Source organism: Lycorma delicatula, chromosome 9, assembly GCF_047948215.1.
Source record: "Lycorma delicatula isolate Av1 chromosome 9, ASM4794821v1, whole genome shotgun sequence".
Classification (NCBI taxonomy): domain Eukaryota; kingdom Metazoa; phylum Arthropoda; class Insecta; order Hemiptera; family Fulgoridae; genus Lycorma; species Lycorma delicatula.
In genome coordinates, this window is record NC_134463.1 from 35,979,305 (window position 1) to 36,004,682 (window position 25,378).

General features: G+C 29.9%; 1 protein-coding gene across 1 annotated transcript in view; it reads right to left on the reverse strand.

Moving 5' to 3' along the window:
• Positions 1-24,304, reverse strand: part of LOC142329912 (5'-3' exonuclease PLD3-like) — a 122,899-nt gene extending 98,595 nt beyond the window's left edge. Inside the window, exon 1 of the mRNA XM_075374846.1 lies at positions 23,994-24,304. Within this exon, the coding sequence (XP_075230961.1) occupies positions 23,994-24,269 (276 nt within the window). The 5' untranslated portion in view covers positions 24,270-24,304. The remainder of the gene's footprint in view (positions 1-23,993) is intronic.
• Between the last annotated feature and the right edge of the window lie 1,074 nt (positions 24,305-25,378).

Consider the following 25,378-nt stretch of genomic DNA (forward strand, 5'->3'; position numbering starts at 1 on the left):
ACTGGTGTAACTTTCATAAACAAAAAATACTTACAGAAAAACGACTTTTGGTTGGTTACCTCAAGGTAAGTTCAAAATTTTCTTATTTTTATATACTCTATTATAATATTTTATTAAAGCGTACAAAACTGAACTTTTATTTTGATTGAATATGTTATTTTTTCCAATTGTGATAAATTATTTATTACCAGAATAATGGATTCAAAACAATGAAATGGCTATTATTAGTTATGGTTTTCACTGAATAAATTGTTTTGGTATTCTTTTATTATCCAAAAACTAATACCAATAATTAATCGCAGTAAAAAAGGGTTAATCGCATTTTGTGTTTTTCACAATTTTTTACTACTGTAACTAGCCTACTACTACACAAATGGAAAACTTATTACGCCGGTATCTGAAACCCAAAAGAACATTTCATTCTGATTACTAGTCAGGCTCAGACGAGCAGTTAGTCGGGCGCCGGCATATATCGCCACTGTGAGTGCTCTCACATAAATATGTTGGTCATTCCGAAGCCGATCGGCGCCGGATGTCTGAATCTGACTACCGGCTTACACTATGTGCGTACCCTTATGTATTTTTTCCTGTTTACTACAACTGTTTGTTTTTCCTATTTTTATTTCCGGTAATCACCTTTCAGATAATACTTCAGGATGAATGAGGACGATATACAGTGTGATTTGACAACTCATTCTAGAGGCTAAAAATAAGAAAAAAGTTCATATAAATATAGGTCCGAAAACGCTTCGTTAGCGAGTTATACAGAGTGAAAGATTTCGCCCGAGTTTCGGCTCCACCGGGTAAATTAAGGCTTTCTGAAATTCTGGGAAGGTCAATTAAGGGGCAAATTCAATTGTTTCTTATGGTTTTTGAGCTGGGAAATCGAAAAGAATAGGTCCCAGAACTATATCTCTCTTACTTTCTAAGATATCCCATGTAAAACGCCAAAAATACGGTCAAAACACTTTTTTTTTACGTTTGACGTACAATAACGTTGTTAAATTGGCGATAAATCATACATTTTTTAAAAATAAATAGTAGATAATTTAATTATAAGAAGATTGATGTAAATAATGTCAACAGAAAAAAAATAAAATTTTTAATATATCGACTCTTATTAAGAATCCATTTTGACTAGTTTCGGCATGATATCCGTACGTACGTATGTATTTCGGATAATTAATTCAAAAAATATTAGCCGTTGGATCTTGAAATTATGGATTTAGGACTCTTGTAACATCTAGCTGTGCACCTCCCCTTTTGATTGCTATTGACTAAACAAAAGTGTCCAAAAAACCCCAAAATCAAAAAAATTTGAATTTTGGACTTTTTCTTAACTGCAATAGTAAGTCTCCATTGAGAGTTTTTCAACGATAAGTGGTTCTTATTTTCATCGGTTCTATTATTATAGCCAAATGAAATTTAAACTGATGAAATATTTGGATCTTATAAGGGAAAGACACATCGGTTCGAATCAGACATCTCTTTTTTTTAACTTGTTTTTAATTTAAATATACTCGTATTGATTTATTAACAATTAACAAAAAAAAAAAAAATATCAGAAGTTATTAATGAAACAAAGTTTTATGTACTTTTCATTTAAAAAAAAAAATGTGTATATGTAATTTAATAGGCGTACAAGGAAGTCATGTGGTATTCACATCAGAATTTTTAGTACGAAATGCAGAATTTTTTTTCGTTTGAGAAAAATATAGTGAACTACCAGTAATAATATTATTTTAATATCTATCTATACGTGACGTCATTCATTAACACTTCTTCAGTGAAGTTAACGTTTCAGTTAAACAACTAATTCAGTCTCTCACTTAACGGCTATTTCAGTGCAGACAACCTATTATAAACTTGTCATTGAAAGGATGTCCTTTTGTTCACTTCCTTTTTATTCTTCTTTGCTATTTTCTCTGTATACATGACTGCATTAACTAATAACATGCAAAAATTTATAACCTAAATATATATAACAATTTTTAAAAATTAGTTTTTCACTGTTTTATGGTTATATACCTTCTTATTTTTCTTCTCTTTATTCGACTCCAAGTTGGGTAGGACTTCTCAGGATCAACCTCCATCCCTTTTTCTTTCTCTCTCCTTCCATACTTCCTCTCCCAACACCAACGGCACATTTACTATTCTCTTCCCTAAACCTTTCCTTCACCTTATCCACCTATCTTTTTCGTGGTTTTCTTCTTTGCATGATTTATATATATATATATATATATATATATATGTTAGCGTCACCGTTACGGCTTTGCCCGCAATGATTAATGCTATATATATATAAATATTTTAGCCAAAATTTAATAAAATCTGTTTGATCAATCCTGAGATGCATAGTCTAAAATAGTGCCACACATGTACTTACGTATTTATTCACATACCAACACAATATGTTTTTACTTCCTTGTACAAACTAAAGGAATATGACCGCGAAAAAATTTGGTTTTCAGATTTCAATGGAAATATCCATTTTGGCTAGTTTCGGCCCAACGTCTGTGGACGATCATAACATACATGTTTAAGTGGACTGTATTAGGTGCCTGAATAAATATCACTGGATGCGTGAATCAACAAATCTTTTATTGAAATATAGTTTTAATGTTTCACATTGTTGTGTCGTATCTTTATAAAATGATATGAAGAAATATCTTTGTGTTATAAAGTGTGTGTGAACAATACAATAATAATAATACATATGTTAACACCATATGTACTTGAAAAAGAAGAAGATAAGACTGTACTAAATATTATTAATTAACATATGAGCTTAACCCTGACAGGCGGCATATCAAACAGTCTGTACGGACGTACGTACATAACTCAAAAACAATTATCCGTAGAATGTTGAAATTTTGGATTTAGGACTGTTGTAATATCTACTTGTGCACCTCTCCTTTTGATTGTAATGAGACTGGCCAAAAGCATCCAAAAAAGCCCAAAACCCAATTTTTTTTGGATTTTGGACTTTTTCTTAACTACTGTAATCAGCCCTTCTTGAGAACTTTTAAGGATATACCATAAATGGTACTTATGATATTGGTTCCAGAATTATGGCCAAATAAAATTTTAATTAATGAAGGCACATTGGTTAGAATTCGACTTCATTTCCTTTTATTTTTAATTTTAATTATTAACCTCTGCTTGTAAAAATGTTTTTACAATAAATAATAATTCAATAATAACAATAAAAAAAAGTGAAAAAAATATCAGAAGTTATTAATAAAATAAAAAAATTTATGTACTTTTCATTAAAAAAAAAAAAAAGTGTAAATGTAATTTAATAGGCGTACAAGGAAGTCATGTGGTTTTGACCATCCCTGAATCCATTTTTAGTTTCGGCGTGACGTCTCTATCTCGCATTACTCAAAACCTATTAGCCGGAAAACTATTAGCCATAAAACTATTTTTACACGGATTTGAATACTAGATCGTGGATATCGGTGTTCTTTGGTAGTTGGGTTGAAATCAACCAAATATCTCAGGAATGGTCGAACTGAGACTGTACAAGACTACATCATCTTCATTCATCCTCTGAAGTATTATCTGTAAGGTAATTACCGGAGGCTAAACAGGAAAAAGAAAGAAAAAGGCTACTGCCACTGTTACAAAAAAGAAAAAGGATGGTAAAAAAAAGGTAAAAAAAAGAAAAGGAAATGAAATTCGAACCGATGGGAAAATGTCTAAAAAAACAATTTCTATTTTTTTTCGAAATTCGGCCATGAAATGGTTGAAGTAACGAAAAAAAATTTCGAACAAAATTGCAAATTTTCCCCATCTCAGACTCCATTAAACGAGATGTTCACTGGATTTTGGATATAACAGTATTCTTGAGATAAATATCTAAAAACCATTTTCGGTTTTTTTTTACTTCCTTGTTTGAAGTAAAGGAAGTATTGTGATCGCGAAAAATTTCGGTTTTCAAATTTCAATGGATATATCCATTTTGACAATCCCTGAATCTATTTTTAAGTTTCGTCGTGACGTCTGTACGTACATTCGTACGTATGTACATCGCATTAACTCAAAAATGATTAGCTGTAGGATGTTGAAATTTTGTACTTTTGTAATATCTACTTGTGCATCTCTCTTTTTGATTGCAATCGACTGGATCAAAAGTATCCAAAAAAAGCCCAAAATCCAAAACATCTGGATTTTGTAATTTTTCTTAACTGCAGTAATAAGCCCTCATTGAGAGCTTTTCAATGACATACCATAAGTGGTTCTTATTTTCACTGGTTCCTGTGTTATAGCCAAATGAAAATTTATTTAATAAAATATTTTGATTTTACAAGGGGAAGGCATATCGATTTGAATCCGACTTCATATACGTATATTTTTTTGTAATTTAAATATATTGATTTATTAACATTTATTAACTTCTGATGATAAAAAAAATTACCATGAATAATTCAGTAATAATAACAAAATGAAAAAAATCAAAAGTTATTAGTAAAAAAAAAAATGTTATGTACTTCTCACTTCAGTTCAACAGATTTTTTACAGAGATTAATAATTATTAATAAATCAATATATTAAATTAAAAAAAAAAAGTAAAAAAAATATTTGTATATGAAGTCGGATTCGAACCGATGTGTGTGCATCCGATGTGGATCCGATACGTTCACACTTACACCACATAACTACTTGCGTGTCGGGAAACGAAATTAATATATAAACTAATATAAAAAGTTGATACGGACATGACAAAAAAATGTGATGCAATGTGGTGTCCACTAATAATACACAATTGTGTAACTTTCTATTTTATTAAGGAATTGGAGGATCACTTTCAAATAAAACAAGTTTAAATGAAGCGCAGCAAAAAATATGTATATGTAATTTAATAGGCTTACAAACAAGGAAGTCAGGTGGTGTCCACATCAGATTATAAACATTGTAATTAGTAAAAAAAGATAATTTTTTTTTCATTTTTGCCGTTTTATACTACCATTATTGAATCAATCTTTATGAGATTTTGTAACATTATGATGGTATATTATGTTTGTAATTTTGATTATTATGTATTTCGCAAGCGAAACCACGATGAAAAATCTAAAAACCGATGTAATTCAATCAATATTTTTTTTAATTTGTCATAATATTAAGCGTCTCTCATTCAATGATATCTCATCTGCAACGTAATAAAACAATAGAGTGATATGACTGTTCGAAGTCAACGATGATATTAATAATAATTATTATTATTAATACAATTCTAAAAAAGACTGAATAAAGACAATTCAAACGAATGTCGACTCGTACTGTGATCGCGTACTATTTTTAAATATATTTCATTTTTTTTATTAACATATTAATACATTATTTGTATCCTTTGTACTTTAATTTATTATTTAAATTTATGTAGTGACAGCACACGAACAACGTATTCTAATTAGCTTTGAACATGTAAGGGTCAACTAAATATGGAGTTTTAATTACTTTCCACGTTTTAAAAAAGTTCCAATTACTAGTAAAAAAAAAATTAACTATTAATGTTAAAATTATTTTATTATTACAAATAACGATTTAAAATATAACCCCCAGAATAACTGTTTGCTTTTGAAGTACGCAATATAATTTTTATTTTCCAGCGAATATAGATAGAATAGCTATATTAAAGCGAAAACTACGATAATCATATGAAAAATGGAGTATCGGGCTTTTTTGCAAATCATACGTTATAGAGTCCAACTAATTCATCTAGATAAAAAATTTGTTGTGGACACCACATGACTTCCTTGGTACGCCTATTAAATTACTTTTACACTTTTTTTTTAATGAAAAGTACATAAAATTTTTTATTTTATTAATAACTTCTGATATTTTTTCACTTTTTTTTTATTGTTATTATTGAATTATTATTTACTGTAAAAACATTTTTACAAGCAGAGGTTAATAATTAAAATTAAAAGGAAATGAAGTCGAATTCTAAGCAATGTGCCTTCATTAATTAAAATTTTATTTGGCCATAATTCTGGAACCAATATCATAAGTACCATTTATGGTATATCCTTAAAAGCTCTCAAGGAGGGCTGATTACTGCAGTTAAGAAAAAGTCCAAAACCCAAAAAAAAATTGGATTTTGGGCTTTTTTGGATGCTTTTGGCCAGTCTCATTACAATCAAAAGGAGAGGTGCACAAGTAGATATTACAACAGTCCTAAATCCAAAATTTCAACATTCTACGGATAATTGTTTTTGAGTTATGTACGTACGTCCGTACAGACGTCGGGCCGAAACTAGCCAAAATGGATTCAGGGATGGTCAAAATGGATATTCTCATTGACATCTGAAAACCGAAATTTTTCACGGTCATATATTTCCTTTACTTCGTACAAGGAAGTAAAAACATATTGTGTTGGTATGTGAATAAATGTGTTAAGTATATACGTGGCACTCTTTTTGACCATGTATCTCAGGATTGATCAGACCGATTTTATTAAAATTTGGCTCAAATATTTTTATATATTGAGCATTAATCATATTAATTTTTTTTTAATTTGTTAAAGAATGGTGAAATATCACGAAAAACCAATTTCGATTTCTTCAGAGGCATTTTAGATAAAACTAAATCATTAAAGTAAATTTGTTACGTACAATGCATATATTAATAATAATAAAACACAATATCCAAAAAAATCAACTACCATTTTTTTAAATTTAAATATATGGTGTTTATTCTTTTTCTCTATCTCCCTTCAGTTTAAATATTTTTCAAAAAGGTTTTAAAAATGTACATTTCATATATAGAGCTATTAAGGTATGTCTACAATTCTTTTAAATTATATATCCCGGACCTAAAATTCAGAAATTTTTTTTGAAAGCTTAAACGAAACTTGATAAATTTATTTTTTATATTCTTATCTTTACTGAAAGGGGTGTTAGATTTAGAGAAAATTTTACTTAAAGTTTTTAAGCATAACTTATATATAAACATTTTTAGAAAACCTTTGCTTAAAATTTATTGTGTACTTCTAAAAAGTATATATAAATATATATTTTATTTATTTATTTTTTGTTCTAAAACTGTTTTTAGCATGATGGGAAAGTCCATGTCATATTTTGCCAGCTTTTTCTTACAAAATCAATGCCTGCAAATTGGTATAATAAATATATACTAGTATATACACAATATATAGCTGAACTATTAATGTGTACATAATATCATATTTAACCTATTAACACTCGTTAAAGATGAATGATTGCTCTGTCTGTTGTAGGCCACAACATTAAAACGTATAATTTCAAGCGCATACTTATTTAGCTAAACTGAACTCATACAAAAGAGTTGTATGGTTATTTGATTTTTATTGATCAATCTAATGTCAGATGTTTTTAATGTTTATTTATTTCGTAGTATTTTTTTTTAATATTAAATATACTTTCTCTGTAAAAGAATAACTAAATCATTTAAATTATAAAACGTTAATAATTTAAAAAAAAAAACATTAACAGAACCACTTTATTTTAAATTGTTCGTATTTATAAATTTTAATTTATATATATGTATATAAAAAAAAATATATATATATATATATATATATATATATATAAGGAATTATACAATTAAATAAATATGAAATGGGATACAAGTAAAATGTGGTTAAATTTTTTTTTAAATGTTATACTATTTTATTTTCAATCAGTTTCCCAAATAAAGTAAACTGTAAGTAAATCGTATAAATTTATACGAATTTTTAAAAATGTTTGAATATAAAGAGAACAAAGTCTTGTGATCAATACTTCAAAGAAAATTCATTACTGAAAAAACTCCAGAAAGTAGACATCACTCTTGGCTAAAATTCAAGATAATAGATCAAAAAAAATAAGAACTATTTAGTGTTTACAATCTACAGAAAAAAATATCATGCAGAAGATAATAGAATACTTAATAATAATTCTTAATTTTTTTTAGATAGCCTTCACATTATGCCTTTTAGCCAACCTCAACCTCCATGAAGACAATCTCTCAGGGAAGCGGGATGACCTACTCTAGTGTGAACAAAGTGCATAAATCAATATAAGAAACCTTTGTGTATGTACTTGTCCTATCACGGAACAAGTAAAGAGGAACATCAAATAATTTACCTAGATAATTTAAAAAATAATACTAAACTAATATGGTAGTGCGGCAAAACCAGAAATTAAAAAAAAAAATATTTAAAATATATACAATGTATAAAGATAAAAACAACTTTTTCTGGGGTGAAAAACTCTCTCGCGTTATCATCGCCCGGGACAAAACTATAACAAAAAATCCCTTTTCGGATATCAAAAATATTAATAAAGTAAGATTAAAACCAATATGAAAACTAAAATGATAAAAGAAACGTAACCATTAGGATAAAATATACAACATGAATAACAAAATAAAATCAAAATTTAATGATGGTTAACATTAAATTTTTTAAAGTATATGATACTTTTTAGAAATAAAAATAGCCGGTCTAATACATTCTTATCATTGCCTAGAATGCGGCGAATGTACCTCGGTAATAAGTTTACGACGTAAGGCTGCATAACATATGCAGCCCACAAGGATGTGGCGCACAGTCAAGCGGCAGTCACATCGTACGCATACTGGTGCGTTTTCTGCTGACATCAGGGTACCCGTGAGTAGCTTTGGTATGTCCCAATCGCAATCGGCAGAGAACTACTTCCTCTCCGCAAGTCCCGTGGCAACACCGTATCTTTGATGTGTCGGAGTTATTATCCACTTTGTAATCCAATCACCTTGCCACCTTCTTTAAAGTGTATGTTTAAAAATCAGTAGTAGTAACACGAGTCATGAAAGACGGTTGGCTACATGCAATTTTAGCAGCAGAATCCGCACGTTTATTACCCAGGATTTCCTCATGGTTAGGGATCCAGCAGAAACTCACTTGTGAGTTGTGACGATTCAACTCAGCGATTGTATTATGAATTTCGATGTAGATAGGATGTCTAGAATACAAATCTTCTAAAGCTTGGAGTGAACTAAACGAGTCGCTACAAATCACGATGTGACGGTCGATGTTTTGACTTAATGATACTCAGAGCCACCACATTGATGACGTACAGTTCAGCATTGTACACACTTGTAATACTAGGTAGAAAACAGCTCATGATGAAAAGCCCCTGCTAAACCATATTTACAATATTACACGATCTAATTCTAAATATGTCAATTAACTGACCGTACTCATTGAGTCTATCAACAGACCTAGCTAAAGGGGTCAATCTGATGTCATTAGAACAATTAAACAGATTTTGCTTATGAGAGCGAACAAAAGGAGCACGTAGGCTTATGTTGGGTATAGATTTTTCAATAACCCCATTAACAATCTTATGAGCGAAAACAAGTTCTTAAGCAATACTCCTGGTCTTAACAGGATGCATCTTAAAAATCTACATTCAACCTCATTTCCGTTAAAATAATGAATAAAAATACGCGAGCGCAACATGTAGAATAGTCGCTTCTGCACCAAAAATAATAATAATAATATTGATAAGGGATGGAGAAACATAATTCTTAGTACAATATTTGTAAATATATTTCAGAAGGAATTAAAAAATCGATTTCGGCACGCCGGAAAGCGGAGGTAGAGTTCACCGGTGCTAAGTAGGGGATAAAAAAGATTTCCGCCATAAAGTTAAGAAAAACTTCAAATTTATTCAATACGATAATAGTTGCATGTGAAAAAAAGTTTCACATATTTAGCATACAACACCCATCTTCTTCCAATTCCAGCAAAAGTCATCCCTTGCCGTAAGGTTTGGTCAAATAAAAAATTGTTTCAGATAAAGGTTTTAGGTAATGTTTAGAGGACTTAAGACCACTTTAAACCGATTCGATACTGTGGCTATTAACGGAGGTATGATTTTTTTTGTCTTCAAAACCCCGTTTTTTCCACCCCCTGGGCTAATGGTTAGTGATATAAAAAAACTTTACTTATATAAGTTTCAGGCCCTTATCCAAAGAATAGTAAGTAAACGAATTCGATATATTATTTAATAAGAAAGTCATAGCGATATTTTGTTTTTGCGAAAAAGCACCCCGATTTCCCCCTTCCCCATGGACTTATTTTGCCCATTAACGAACTCGACCGAGATTTTGGGTCGTTATATTTTACGTATCAATTTGAAAGTAATTGGCGCAAAATTAAGGCAGTTATAGTGTTCACAAGAAAGTGAAATACTCGTGTGTGAATTATATATATGAACTTTTTAACTGACGGTGGTTTTGGGGTCTGGGGAATCTGGAAGATAGGTCAAAATTTTCCGGAATTCGAATCATGGTATCCATTATAATAGATAGCTTTCTTATGAAATTTACCTAAAATGATTCTTTGATCCGGTAAATACAGAAGCCTTAAGATTATAAAAAAGTTCCCAGAAACACAAACTGGTGAAGAAAAATAAGGGATAAGATTCTGAGAAAGGAAAACCCTATTTAAGGAAGAAATGCAACAAAAAGTGAAAAATCTTACCAAAAGATAAGTTATCTGCTTCTTCCAGAAAATGGAAGACTATATTGGGTTCAATCCAGCGGGAAGACTAAGATAATTTTATCCAGGACTTAACAAAATTTTGTCTGTATCCTGTTAAAATTGCCGTACTTTTATTCAGAACCCCTTGGGGAGAAGGTACTATAAAGAACGCTGCACTATCTTCGACATAAATTTATTAGGGTCTGACCTATAAACACAAAATTAAAATGTGACAGATCAAAAATATTGAAATGTTCGATGATGAGAAAGTACAAATGACATAATAGCTTCAAGACTACTTCCAAATAGAGATGGTCCGTATTTCTTTCAGCTCCTCTTTAGATCATGGTATTTTTACTCATAATAGAAGCAAAATCTCAATTTTTTTTTGTTTTGCGCCGACCACTAATGCTGTCTAATAATAATATATACCGTAATATACTTACGTTACATTAGGAATTACAGACATTTGAGTATTAGCTTATGCTTAATAAAAATATATCTCGCGGAATTGTGCGGCGTGTAAAAGTATCAAAGAAAGTTAAACATTAATAATATTTAGTTAAAATCATCATTAGAGAAGTCATAACAATGTAACTGCAATGTTTATAAATGATATAAAAATATTCATGACCATTTATCAAAAATATACTGTCGTATCGATTAAAGTGAGCAATTAATTGGTCTCCGGTTGTCTTTCATATTAGTCCTAATATATTATTGTACATCAGCATGGCAAATGCAAAAAAAACAATTGGTTAAATGTAGTCCTAAAATTGAAGCACTCTGTTCATCTCAGGGATTGCCTGTTTACAATACATTATTGCTCTTTGATTGGCGACAAAATTGTATTTAACGCTTTTTATGCGTAGCATCCATAAGAAAAATTTGGATAAATCTATGTGCTATAATATAAAGAGGCAGAGAGTTTTTGTTTGTACGGGATAAAAAAAAAGTCAATTATTAATTAAAATCAGGAAATTAGAATTTGATTTTGATTAAAAATCAAAATAATGGATTAAACGACCTATTATTATTGGGTTAAATACGAAAAACTATCTAGGATATTTATTTCGATAGAGACTATTTGCCAACATCCAAAAAAAAAGATGAGAATCATAAGAACAAAATATAATTAACAATAGTTATTTATAAAGCAAGTGATGATTAAAATTTTAAAGAACCCATGAAGCCATTTTGAAGAAACATATCTATTGCAGCGCCCTCTGGATGTTTATAACCATAAAACTAATCTGAGATGATACAGATGTAATGCAAAAACCGCATCAAAATCGGCCCAACCGTTTCCTGAAAAACATATCTACTGCAGCGTCCCCTGGTGGCCTAAAACCGCAAAAAAACATGTCTAAGAAGCTACTTTGAAGTGATACCTATATAATGAAAAATTCGCATCGAAATCGGTCTAGTAGTTTTGGAGGATAGTAAAGCCAGTTATTTTTATATGGATTTGAATACTAGATCATGGATACCGGTGTTCTTTGGTGGTTGGGTTTCAATTAACCACACATCTCAGGAATAGTCGAACTGAGAATGTACAAGACTACACTTCATTTACACTCATACATATCATCCTCTGAAGTATTATCTAAACGGTAGTTACCGGAGGCTAAACAGGAAAAAGAAAAGAGAGTAGTTTTGGAGGAAAATGGTAACAGACGCACACAAACACAACCTCTTACCCCAAGTGCATATACCAGCTACGTTCCGTCGTGGGTAAATATAAATAGTTTGATTTTTTTTTTTATTCAGCTATTATGACAATTTCCTTCTTTTTTTAATAGTAAATATAGGTTAACCCCCAAATAACAGCTGTTAATGGAAATTAAATTATTCTGTGTGTAAAAATGTCAAACCTGAATGGGATTCGAATTCAGGGCAAAAGTATTGAAAAAATCATTAAAATCAGCAATTATGTTACTAAAAAAAAAAAAAAAAACACCATAAATAACATTAAAAAATAAGTATGGCCAACCGAGTGTATGCGAATAAATGAGCGAGGGCGGACACGCGTATTTGTATACGGAGGAAACACATTAAAGGCAAAGGAATAATATACGATATATTTATTATGTAGGTCAGTGCTACCTTCAACCAAATATTATATGAAAATATTTATAAAATTTGACAGCAAAGATTTTTTTTTGACAAAATACACTATTTTAATAACTATATTTAATTTTGAATGTCAGTCATATTACTTCCTGTCAAAATATTAAACTTACTAAACTCTATAAAATGTTTCATATCTTCCCGTATATATAACTGAAACATCTATGACCCGGTAACCTAGTAAAACATTTAATATAAGTTGGAAAATTCACACGTGTCAGGATTATTAGTACAATTTATAAAAAAAAAAATAAATAAATAAAAAATTTTTAGAACTAAAATCAAAATGTTATTCTTCTCAAAAAAATATTATGTATATATTTTTAAACAAAAAAGAATTACCTCGCGAACTTAAAAGAGGAACTTAGAGAAAAAAACTTAGAAAGTTTTTATCACTAGAAAATATGTAACATGTCAGAATAAATTTCTTAGGTTTACACACTACACACGCTAGGTCGAGCGGACTGTTGGCTATCTCATAAAATAATAACCTAAAATTGTTTAGTTTATTATTAATCTTAGACCTAGAAAAGGCATTCGATAACGTAGACTGGAATAAAATGTTCAGCATTTTAAAAAAATTAGGGTTCAAATACAGAGATAGAAGAACAATTGCTAACATGTACAGGAACCAAACAGCAACAGTAGCAATTGAAGAACATAAGAAAGAAGCCATAATAAGAAAGGGAGTCCGACAAGGATGTTCTCTATCTCCGTTACTTTTTAATCTTTACATGGAACTAGCAGTTAATGATGTTAAAGAACAATTTAGATTCGGAGTAACAGTACAAGGTGAAAAGATAAAGATGCTACGATTTGCTGATGATATAGTAATTCTAGCCGAGAATAAAAAGGATTTAGAAGAAACAATGAACGGCATAGATGAAGTCTTACGCAAGAACTATCGCATGAAAATAAACAAGAACAAAACAAAAGTAATGAAATGTAGTAGAAATAACAAAGATGGACCACTGAATGTGAAAATAGGAGGAGAAACGATTATGGAGGTAGAAGAATTTTGTTATTTGGGAAGTAGAATTACTAAAGATGGACGAAGCAGGAGCGATATAAAATGCCGAATAGCACAAGCTAAACGAGCCTTCAGTAAGAAATATAAGTTGTTTACATCAAAAATTAATTTAAATGTCAGGAAAAGATTTTTGAAAGTGTATGTTTGGAGTGTCGCTTTATATGGAAGTGAAACTTGGACAATCGGAGTATCTGAGAAGAAAAGGTTAGAAGCTTTTGAAATGTGGTGCTATAGGAGAATGTTAAAAATCAGATGGGTGGATAAAGTGACAAATGAGGAGGTATTGCGGCAAATAGATGAAGAAAGAAGCATTTGGAAAAATATAGTTAAAAGAAGAGACAGACTTATAGGCCACATACTAAGGCATCCTGGAATAGTCGCTTTAATTTTGGAAGGACAGGTAGAAGGGAAAAATTGTGTAGGCAGGCCACGTTTGGAATATGTAAAACAAATTGTTAGGGATGTAGGATGTAGAGGGTATACTGAAATGAAACGACTAGCACTAGATAGGGAATCTTGGAGAGCTGCATCAAACCAGTCAAATGACTGAAGACAAAAAAAAAAAAAAAAAATTATTAATCTTAGCATACAGGAAAAATTATCTTCGAAATTTATTTCTTTGAACGAGAGGATAACTAATATTACACCAATGATTACTTTACTTATTTTTGTAATACAATATTTATCTACTTGCTTAATTTACTTTCTTTTTATTAACTAAATCAAAAAAATCCAGTAAGTATAAACTATACGAACAATTCTATCTTCTAGTTTTACGGAATGACTACTTGTTAAGGAGAGAATCCTTTTGTTTTCACCAGAAATGAAAATTTCCCTTATACAACATCTCTTTCAGCAACACAATTCATTTTCTTCTGTAACCTGTATTACGAGAAATACCACAGTGAAATTATTGTATATAAATTTACTTAAATTCACATTTATTCAGTAATTTAATCCTTTAAATATTTATTAGCATACATGATGTAACTAATGGTCAGGATAGATAAACGTATTTTCAAACATTACAGGTCAATACATATACATATCTAATAAATAGATGCGAGAGTTTGTCTGTTTTCACATTACACTAGAACCAACCGATCGATGGCTTTCAAATTTCCAGGATACATTCGTAAAGGCGAATGTTTTATACTGATTTGAATACTAGATCGTGGATACCGGTGTTCTTTGGTGGTTGGGTTTTAACTAACCACACATCTCAGGAATGGTCGATTTGAGACTGAACAAGACTACACTTCATTTACATTCAAATTTATATCATCATCATCATTCATCCTCTGAAGTAATAACTTACGGTGGTTCTGGAAGATAAATATAAAGAGAGAGATAAGATACATTGGTGTTATTTAAGGGGTCTTAAGCCACGGTTCGAGGCCCTAGCCCCTTGGAAATTAACATAATGATATTCGTTAAAGAAAATAAAAGAAAGATTAATCCTTTTACTTCATTATTATATTTCTGTCACCATAGCAACAAAAATATGAAGTAATATAACTAATATTTTTTTCTTTAATGAATGTCTAAAATATTTAATACTTCCACAACTATAAGGGTAAGGAACGCGTCCAGGGGCCTAAACCCACCGGGTTGGACTAGTGGTGAACGCGTGTTTCCAAATCAGCTGATTTGAAAGTCGAGAGTTCCAGCGTTCAAGTCCTAGTAAAGCCACTTACCTTTACACGGATTTGAATACTAGATCGTGGATAACGGTGTTTTTTTTGCGGTTGGGTTTCAATTAACAACTCATCTCAGGAATGGTCGAACTGAGGCTGTACAAAACTACACTTCATTTACACTCATACCTATCATCCTCATTCATCCTCTGAAGTATTATCTGAAAGGTAATTACCGGAGGCTAAACAGGAAAAAGAAAGAAAAGGGTCCAGGGGGCTGAGCTCCTGGCTAGACGGTTGAGCGAGCGAAGGAAGCCCTGACTAGTATACTGGCTAGTATATGTACATATACTTGTACATATTTTTTTAATTAATAAAAGTAAAAGATAGTACCAATTATTTTTTCTTGTTGTTTAAAATACCATTAATAATCGAAGATATTAAATAAATATTTTGATCGTAAAGATAAATGAGTTTAGGTTGAGAAATTGCTAAAATAAAATCGTTTTATTGTTTTTTTTTTATTATGTGCACTTAAAAAAAAAATCTTTTTAACTGCGGGAATGTTATATTACAATTTTATTTGTACCGGGGTGAGTTTTCGAAAACATTTATTGTTTTTGAACTGGAATCACTGAAATACTTCAATGTTTATCCGGGAGGCTCTGCTTCCTTGACCCTTCCTGCACTCATTAAACTCAGGTTTTTGAGAATAATAATGATAAATAAAAATTAAAGCCTGTTCAATTTATAAAAATTATCAGTGTAGGCTAGTGTAATTTTTTCAGAGCAACTGTTTGGTATTACAGGATCCAAAACTTTGATAGATTAGAATGTGGGTTCAAAATAATCGGCCTCCAACTTAAATTGATTTAATTAATTATTAAATACAATTTATTCTTCCGATGAATAGTTACATTATCATTGATTAACAAATTACTATATTTTTACTGTAGTAAACAACAAATATTTCCTTCTACAGTGAAATATATATGTAGTAATAAGGCGTATTAAACAAAGACGTACATTAATAAATTGGAAAAAACGCGGTCACCATTAACTCTACAAAAAAATATCTCCAGTTTAAATTATTTATAACTTTACAAAAACGATCGTCTTTAATGAATTGGATTTTTTCTCCTTAAAATCAGTTTTTTCTGTTTAACCTCCGGAACCACCGTTCCATTCAGAGGATGATATGTATAAATGAAGTATAGCCTTGTAAGTCTCAGGACCATTCCTGAGACGTGTGTTTAATTGAAACCCAACCACCAAAGAATTTGTGTATGTCATAGATGGGATCGGGTCAGAAAGTGTGATAATCTTGAAGGACTAACTCTACATAATTGCATGAAGCATATGTTGATGGGTAAACCTGAACAAGATGCTGTAGCAAGTTTTGTGTCTGAAGTCATTAGAACGTAGGAGGCAGACATCAGGCTCTGTGGCGAAGAGTAGACTGGAATAGAAAACTGACTGCTCAGGAGGATTAGAAAGCATGAGTTAAGACCTGTGTTCAGGTGAAGATATGGACCGGAGAGGTCCATATCAGAGGTCCAGGGGGCTGTCCTTCACCTCCTCGCTTCGTCGTTCATCCGTGCTTGCATGGATGGACGGCGGTGTTGATGTACGGGAACTCTGGATCCTCTGAGCTTGAAGGGACCTCCTGGGACTGTGTAATGCGTAACTGCGGAACCGGCCCCAGGAGGGGAGGATCGGTGAGAGAGGAGGTTTAGTCGGTAGGGCACAGGCATACATATGCACTTTAACAACATATTGCGGAACCTTTTAGCGAGCCGACAGTCTGCCCGTAAATGGGGTTCCCTTCGACTCGTCGAAAAAACCCAGTCCTTAAAATCACTGAAAAGAATTAGGAAGGATAAATTACCGCGAATAAATACGATATTTAAATTATAATATTTTAATAAAAAAAGATAAATAAAAGCCAGGTTTGATTTCTTATATAGTGTTGAAGCAGCGGAGCATTAACTGTCCGTTATCTAGTTTAACTCATATTTATTGATTTCTTGCGGAATTCTTCAGGTCTATAATTACGCGAAGTATCTACTTAAGAAGAAACTGGACATTATAATACTGCCAGAAAAATTTTGATCTGTTCTAATTCTTTTGTAATCAATGGTAAATCGCATTTATGCCATCATTAAATCCTATTCTTGTTCTTTCTGATTTTAGCAATGAATTTCAGTATGTATATCCGGTTAAAAGCTGAGGGGTGTATTTATAGCCAAATAATATTGTTTGAAAGACCCACCGGGTTGGTCTAGTGGTTAACGCGTCTTCCCAAATCAGCTGATTTGGAAGTCGAGAGTTACAGCGTTCAAGTCCTAGTAAAGCCAGTTATTTTTACATGGATTTGAATACTAGATTGTGGATACCGGTGTTCTTTGGTGGTTGGGTTTTTCAATTAACCACACATCTCAGGAACGGCCGAACTGAGAATGTACAAGACTACACTTCATTTACACTCATACATATCATCCTCATTCATCCTCTGAAGAATTATCTAAACGGTAGTTACCGGAGGCTAAACAGGGAAAGAAAAAAAATATATTGTTTGAAAGAAAAAAAATGACCCAAAATAAAAGATAGATAGCGTTAAGGCCAGTAGATTAGATACGATAAGAATTATTATTGTATGGACATGGATAAAGCTGTAATGTACTCTTTTGGCTTATAAATAATAGGTAATTTTAATTTTAATTACTAATTGTGGTGAGGGGTTAAGGAATTAAAATAAATTAAATTTAAATTTTAGATCGAAATAAGAAAATTTATAGAGATTAAGAGAATTTTTCCGCAAGAAGACCGACTTTTTCGTTATTTAATTTTGTTTCCACATTCCAACTTCAATTATCATAATGAACCACGCTTCTAACTAACCCCGTTCAAATTTTTTCGACCTTAAATTGAGCGCTACTCAAGAACGACTCAACTAATCTTCATATAATTTTATCATACACAACTTCAGATACACTACTATAGCATATCTAAATTTCAAAGAAATTGTTTTAGTAGTTTTGAAGATTTTCGAACCACAAAATTTTACATGTATGCATGTAAATAAATAAAACATTAATCGTAATTCAAGAATGACTCAACCATTCTTCATCAAATTGTTACATGCTCATCTTCAGATACATTATTACAGCATATATAAATTTCAATTAGATTGATCTAGTATTTTTGGAGATTTTTGAACCACAAAGTTTTATACATAAGGAAACCCGATTCTAAGAGAATGGTATTTTCATACTCCTCATATCTTAAAACGTAAAAATTTCATTTCCCCTAACTATCAACCTTGCGACCGAAAGTAATACCGTAATTTTTTCGATCATAACTTCAGTATTTTTTTCGACCTTACATGACTCAATAACTCAACCAATCTTCGTAAAAGTTTTACATGCACAACTTCAGATACACCCTTACAGCTTATCTAAATTTCAATGAAATTGATTCAGCAGTTTTGGATATTTTCTAGCCACAGCATTTTATACATAGACCATATATATATATAAAACCACAATTTAAGTGAATGGTATTTTCTTACTCCTCATACCTCAAAACGTAATGAAAATTTGTTTTCATCCCTCACTCCCACCATGCGTCTGAAACTAATACTACTTTTCTTCGAAAAGTAATTAAAAATATTTAAATATATAAATTTATGTGTTACCAGATTCTGAAGAGAATTTGGAACATGAAATGAGTATTGACAAGTGAACTCAGCTTTGGAGGTGCAGGATTCTACATCAACTGATTTCAGATTAGATTCCAGGTAAAGTATCATTGATTTTTTTCACCAGTTGATATATCTTGTTAAACACATACGTAATATATTTGAGGTTGTAATAATAATAATAAATGAACAGAAAAAATCTAAATGTTAGTTTCTTACGGAATGTAAAGATGATATTATTTTATATCTGGTAACAACTGGTTTTATTTTAATAAATATAATCAATACAATAAATATATATAATAAATATGATTAATTCAATCATATTAAATTGTCATAAAATATAAAATAACTCGTTCATTTTTGTAGTTATAAATTGTTAAAAGATTAATATCATTTGCAATTTTTATTAAAAAAAGTTTCCTATTCAAGTTTATTCATCGGTTTTCCCTATATTAGTATTTATATTGATTTATTTATAAAGGTAACTGATGGTATACAAAAAAAAAGATTGTTTAATCCACATTTAACATAGCATATCTTCCTTCAAAAATAAAACTTATAAACTTGATATGAAAAAAAGATATTTAAAATTTAAAAAAAATATACATATAAAATAAGAAATGTTTTTTTTTCTAACCTAACCATATACTATACGTTTTCTATATATATATATATATATGTATATATATATATGTGTGTGTGTGTGTGTGTGTGTGTGTGTGTGTACTAGCATCCCCGTCGAGGCTTCACGTTCTATATAGTTACTTGTGTTTCCATTCGAGGTCAATTTTTATTTTTTATTTTATGTTTCTACTTCCTTGTACGAAGTAAAGGAAGTATTGTGGTCGCGAAAAATTTCGGTTTTCAGGTTCTAACGGAAATATCCATTTTAATTAGTTTCGGCGTGACGTCTGTACGTACGTATATCTTCATAACTCAAAAACGATTAACCGTAGGATGTTATTTTGGATTTAGGACTGTTGTAACATCTAGTTGTGCACCTCCCCTTTTGATTTTGCAATCGACTGGACCCCAAAAGAGCCCAAAATCCAAACAAATATGGATTTTTGAATTTTGTTAACTGCAGTAATAAGCCCTCATTGAGAGCTTTTCAACGATGTATCGTAAGTGGTAATTATTTTCACTGGTTCCAGAGTTATAGCCAAATGAAATTTTAATTAATGAAATATTTGGATCTTACAAGGGAAAGGCACATCGGTTCGAATCCGACTTTTTCTTTTTTTTAAATTTAAATATATTGATTTATTAATAATTATTAACCTCTGATTATAAAAACGTTTTTACGATGAATAATAATTCATTAATAACAATAAAAAAAAAAAAAAAAAAATGAAAAAACATCAGAAGTTATTTATGAAATAAAATTTTATGTACTTTTCATTTCAAAAAAGTGTGTATATGTAATTTAATAGGCGTACAAGGAAGACAAAATAATATTGTTTATATAAAAAAAATATATTAATCGCACATTAAGTAAATCGGTAAAACAATCTTTTAGATGATTGTTCAATAATTTCTTAAAAATTACCGAACCATAATATGGAAAAGTATGTTTTAAGGTCCTTTCTAGTAACCTGAAGTGTTTTGTTCAATCATGATATTATGCAGTGTTCTTTCTTATAATCATTTCTTATTCTTTTTAAAGCCAATTATTTAAGAACATACTGTTTTATATCATCTTTACTTCCTTGTACGTAGTAAAGGAAGTATTGTAATCGCGAAAAATTTCGATTTTCAAATTTCAACGGAGATATCCATTTTCACTAAAATAAAAAATTATACTTTAAAAATAAATTATGAATTAAAAATTATAAATAAATAATATTATTGACTAAATTTTAGTTTCGGCGTGACGTCTGTACGTTTCTTGCATAACTCAAAAACGATTAGTCGTAGGATGTTGAAATTTTGGATTTAGGCCTGTTGTAACATCTATTGTGCACCTCCCTTTTTGATTGCAATCCATTGAACCAAAAGTATCCAAAAAAAGCCTTAAATCCCAAACAATTTCAATTTTTTGACTTTTTCTTACCTGCAGTAATCCTCATTGAGAGATTTTCAATGATATAACAAAAGTGGTACTTCCGTTCATTGATTCCAGAGTTATAGCCAAATGAAATTTTAATTAATGAAATATTTGGATTTTACAACGGGAATGTACATCGGTTCGAATCAGACTTCATTTCCTTTTTTTAATTTTTTTTTTTTAAATTTAAATATATTGATTTATTAATAATTATTAATGTCTGATTATAAAACCGTTTTTACGATAAATAATAATTCAGTAATAACAATAAAATATATATATATATATATATATATATATATATATATATATATATATATATATGTGTGTGTGTGTGTGTGAAAAAATATCAGAAGTTATTAATGAAATAAAATTTTATATACTTTTAATTTAAAAAAATGTGTTATGTAATTTAATAGGCGTACAAGGAAGTCATGTGGTGTCCACATCAGTAAACATTTAACTTAAATTACATAAACTTACACGGACTTTAATAAATTGTTATAATTTGTTTGTGTAAAATAATTACAATGTAATATTAAACTGTAATCTTTAGAATAACTAAAAAATAAAATTATATAAATATAAAAAAAATTACAACTTAACCTGAAAACAATTGTGAACTTTACTTTTAAGTAAAGGCAATATACAGCACAAGGAAGTAGCCGAGCGATGTAATGTAAGTCAAGAATTTTACATTTGTGTTAAGTTATACAAATGCAGTTCTGTTGACTGGTTTGGTGCTTTACTATATTTACGTCGTATAAGTAACCGGGTTATATAACCTATAATAAATAAATCTGTATAATAAGGACGTTAATCTGTGAAATAACTGATCTTATATGTTAAAGTAAATAATGAGTAAGTAATGTTAAAATAATATGAGTACATCTTAATTAAAAATAAAATAAATATGTAACAGCATCTTTACTTTAATATTATATATTAAATCTTATTCTACAGAACTCACTGTATTTAATTTATATAATCGGTTACTACGTTAGTTTTTAAAGTATATTATTTTTACCCTAACAAGCGATGGACTAAGTATCATATGGACGTACCTAATATACATGAGTTTTGTACAGAAGAAACATCATAAGAAATAGACGAATCGATTTAATACAAATCAACGAAATATTAAGGCCTGTATAATATGTATAATGTAAATGTCCTGTAATGCCCTATATAAACCTGTCCCACGAAGAAATTTTTGGACATGTTCTATTTATCTGTTTTGCTCCAATAAAAAAACAATTTTTAAAAGTTTTTATTTACTTTTTATTGGCTGTATTTACATTAATTTTCTCAGAATTGAATTCTCTACAAGTTTTGTTACTAAATCTTCCGCATTTATTAGTTATTTAACAAGTCTATTGTATTAAAAAATATGTTTTTCGATATCTTAAAAAATATTGGAGTTACAGTTCTGGGATCTGTTTATCTTACTTCCAGGCTCAAATTATATAAGAAACCAGCAACTTTACTCCTTAATTTGGGTCCTAAAAATGACTGTAGGATTTTTTTTTTATTATAGAAGTTGAAATCCGGGGGAAATCTTTCCCTATTCGTTACATTTCCAGACCTATGTCTATATGAATGTTATTTTATTATTGTATTATTTTATTACAGGTGAACATTATTTTCACCTGTAGAATATACCCTGAAAGTTTCTTCGAGGGACACTTTGTATACTATAAAATTCAACAAATTTTTCCGTTATTTTATAAATTTATAATTTTATAAATAAGAAAACAGTTTTCTTATTTTTATAGTAATATATTATTTATGATTCTGGATGGTAGAGATTTTTGTGTAGCTACAAATATTTAAAATATCTATAAAAATACAGTATTTTTTAAATTTTCATAAAAATCTGTCAAAAAATTCTTTCACAGCATTAAACAAACACAAATCTCAAGTGGAGATACGATCTAATTCACCTGTTACATAAAAAAGGTGACAAAAAGGATATCAATAAGCACATTAACTTTTGTTGATTTAATAAAGAATTTATTTTTGTGGATTTTCTTTTATTTTGATTTTTTTATTTGTTATTTAGGTTATTTCTATCTTACATCTAATATTGGAATTTCTATTCAAACTGATATTAAGCCGGTTAGAGAAACAACCTGACCCACAAATAAACGAATATCAAAACGGCTCCTTAGAAAAGACAGGTCATTCGCAGAACAGATTCTTAATCAAAAAACAATTCTCAGGCTGTACATGCAAAAAAAAAATAATAATACTGTAATAAAACTTAAAAAAAGCATACGTTACAATAAAAAAACAATTTTTCAACAACCATGCAGAATTTGAAATAGAAAACAATGTAATTCTCATAAAGAACATAATAACAGGGACGAAAGTTGAGGAATTTACTAGGACCCGTAAAAGCAGAAGTTAGAAACTATGAAAAAATTATGAACTTTACCGAGCAATCAGACGCGATTAAGAACATGCAGACTTACCTTCTATGGACACTTGATGAGAATGGATGAAAATAAATCATGGACATTTTTGACCAAGGAAACAACAATTTATATTCCAACAGATAAAAGAATATCTAAAAGAAGCAAAAATAGAAACACATCAAAATAATAGATAAGACTCAAAACATGCAAAGGATTCCAGAATAAATAAGAGCAGAATGGACCCAGCAAAAGAAAGAACATTCAGGCACAAATCAAAAGTACTCAGAACAAAAAAAAAGAGTTATCTTTAAGTAAAAGTATTCATCGTTCCTCTACAAAGACCGGTGTCGATTCACAAAAAAAAAAAAAACAGAAAAGCGAACAATCTATTATCAAAAAAATTATCCTTCTAATCGACTGGATCTAACGTAATAAATCGAAGAGAAAATGGATTGTAATTTACGTCATAAGATAGAAAAAAATGTATGAAAGGTATAAAATAATTATAAAAAATAAATTAAATATATACATATTACTGACCGAAAATCTACTTCTGTTTTTATTATTACGTTGACTGCTAGTTTGTGAAGTATTTGATGTAGGTATAATAACAACTAAAGGTTTATTTGAAGATCGTTCCGGTTCAGAAGTTCGAAATGATGCGATCGAATTGTCGTTGTTATCATGAACTAAAATATGATAAGCCTGACAACCTATTCGAAATAAACCGTCTTGAAGTGTCGGTGTAGATTTATTTTTATTATTATTATTACTATAACTACCACGTCTGAAAAACCGATCTATTATTGGCGCCATAATGGTAATATTATGATTATTTTAAAATAAGCAACTATTATTTAATTTATTTATTAATAAAATATGATAATAAGTTTTAAACATAAAAAACATATCCTTCCTTGTAAACCACACGTTATTACAACTCGACGTTCCGCGCGATACTGTTGTTACATACTCAAGGACGATATAGCTTCATAGGGTGAGACCATGAGACATCGTTGGAGGGGATGGTAAACTTCTCCCACCCCTATTTATCACTCCCTACTATTACAGTACAATTATTATTGTAAGTATAAAACCAACCCTTTACTCTACCAACCTTCCTAATGTTAATTACATTTACCTTCCTTTTTTTAACCTGAATTTTACGATTAATGTAAGAACACTTTTTTAAATGATTTATTTAAAAATAATAATTTTTGCCTTTTCTAAAAAAGTTTATTTGATTTATAATTTTTTTAATTTTATTTAAGATACGATTAGGCATTTTAAAAAAATAAGCCAAAATGACAATAAACTCATTTAAAAAAAAAAAACAAAGAGAAAATTAGTGTGATATAATATATATATATATATATATATCTAAAGCAACTCGTCCAGACTGACTGGCAGATTCATCAACGCTCACAAAAAACTACTAAAGATAAATTTATGAAAATTTGTGTACTTGTTCTTCTTACGGTGCAAGTGCAAACTAACAAAGGATTTTTTGAAATTCCGAGTTTAAAAAGTTAAAATGGATTTTGAATTATTTTTTAAACCCGGCTATTTATTTTAATCTCTCGGTAACAAATGAAGATATCAACTTGATTTTTGGTGCGTGTAATCTCCATGTAAATATCTAAAAAAAACAATTTCTGGATTTTTCGAAATTTGACTAGGAAAGGGAGATAAAAGGTAAAAAAAATTTGAACAAGGATTGAAAATTTTCCACATTTCCGACTGTACTAAACAAGATATTCAGTAGATTTTGGGTTTGCAATAAATATCTATAAAATCATTTTCGTTTTCTTTTTTTTTAATTTCAATTTTTTAACAGTGTAGGACGGTGTACGATGCAGCTTCTCAACCAACACAACCACTGTCACTGTATGTGAGAAGCACATACCGGGGGCAAGTGAAGCCGG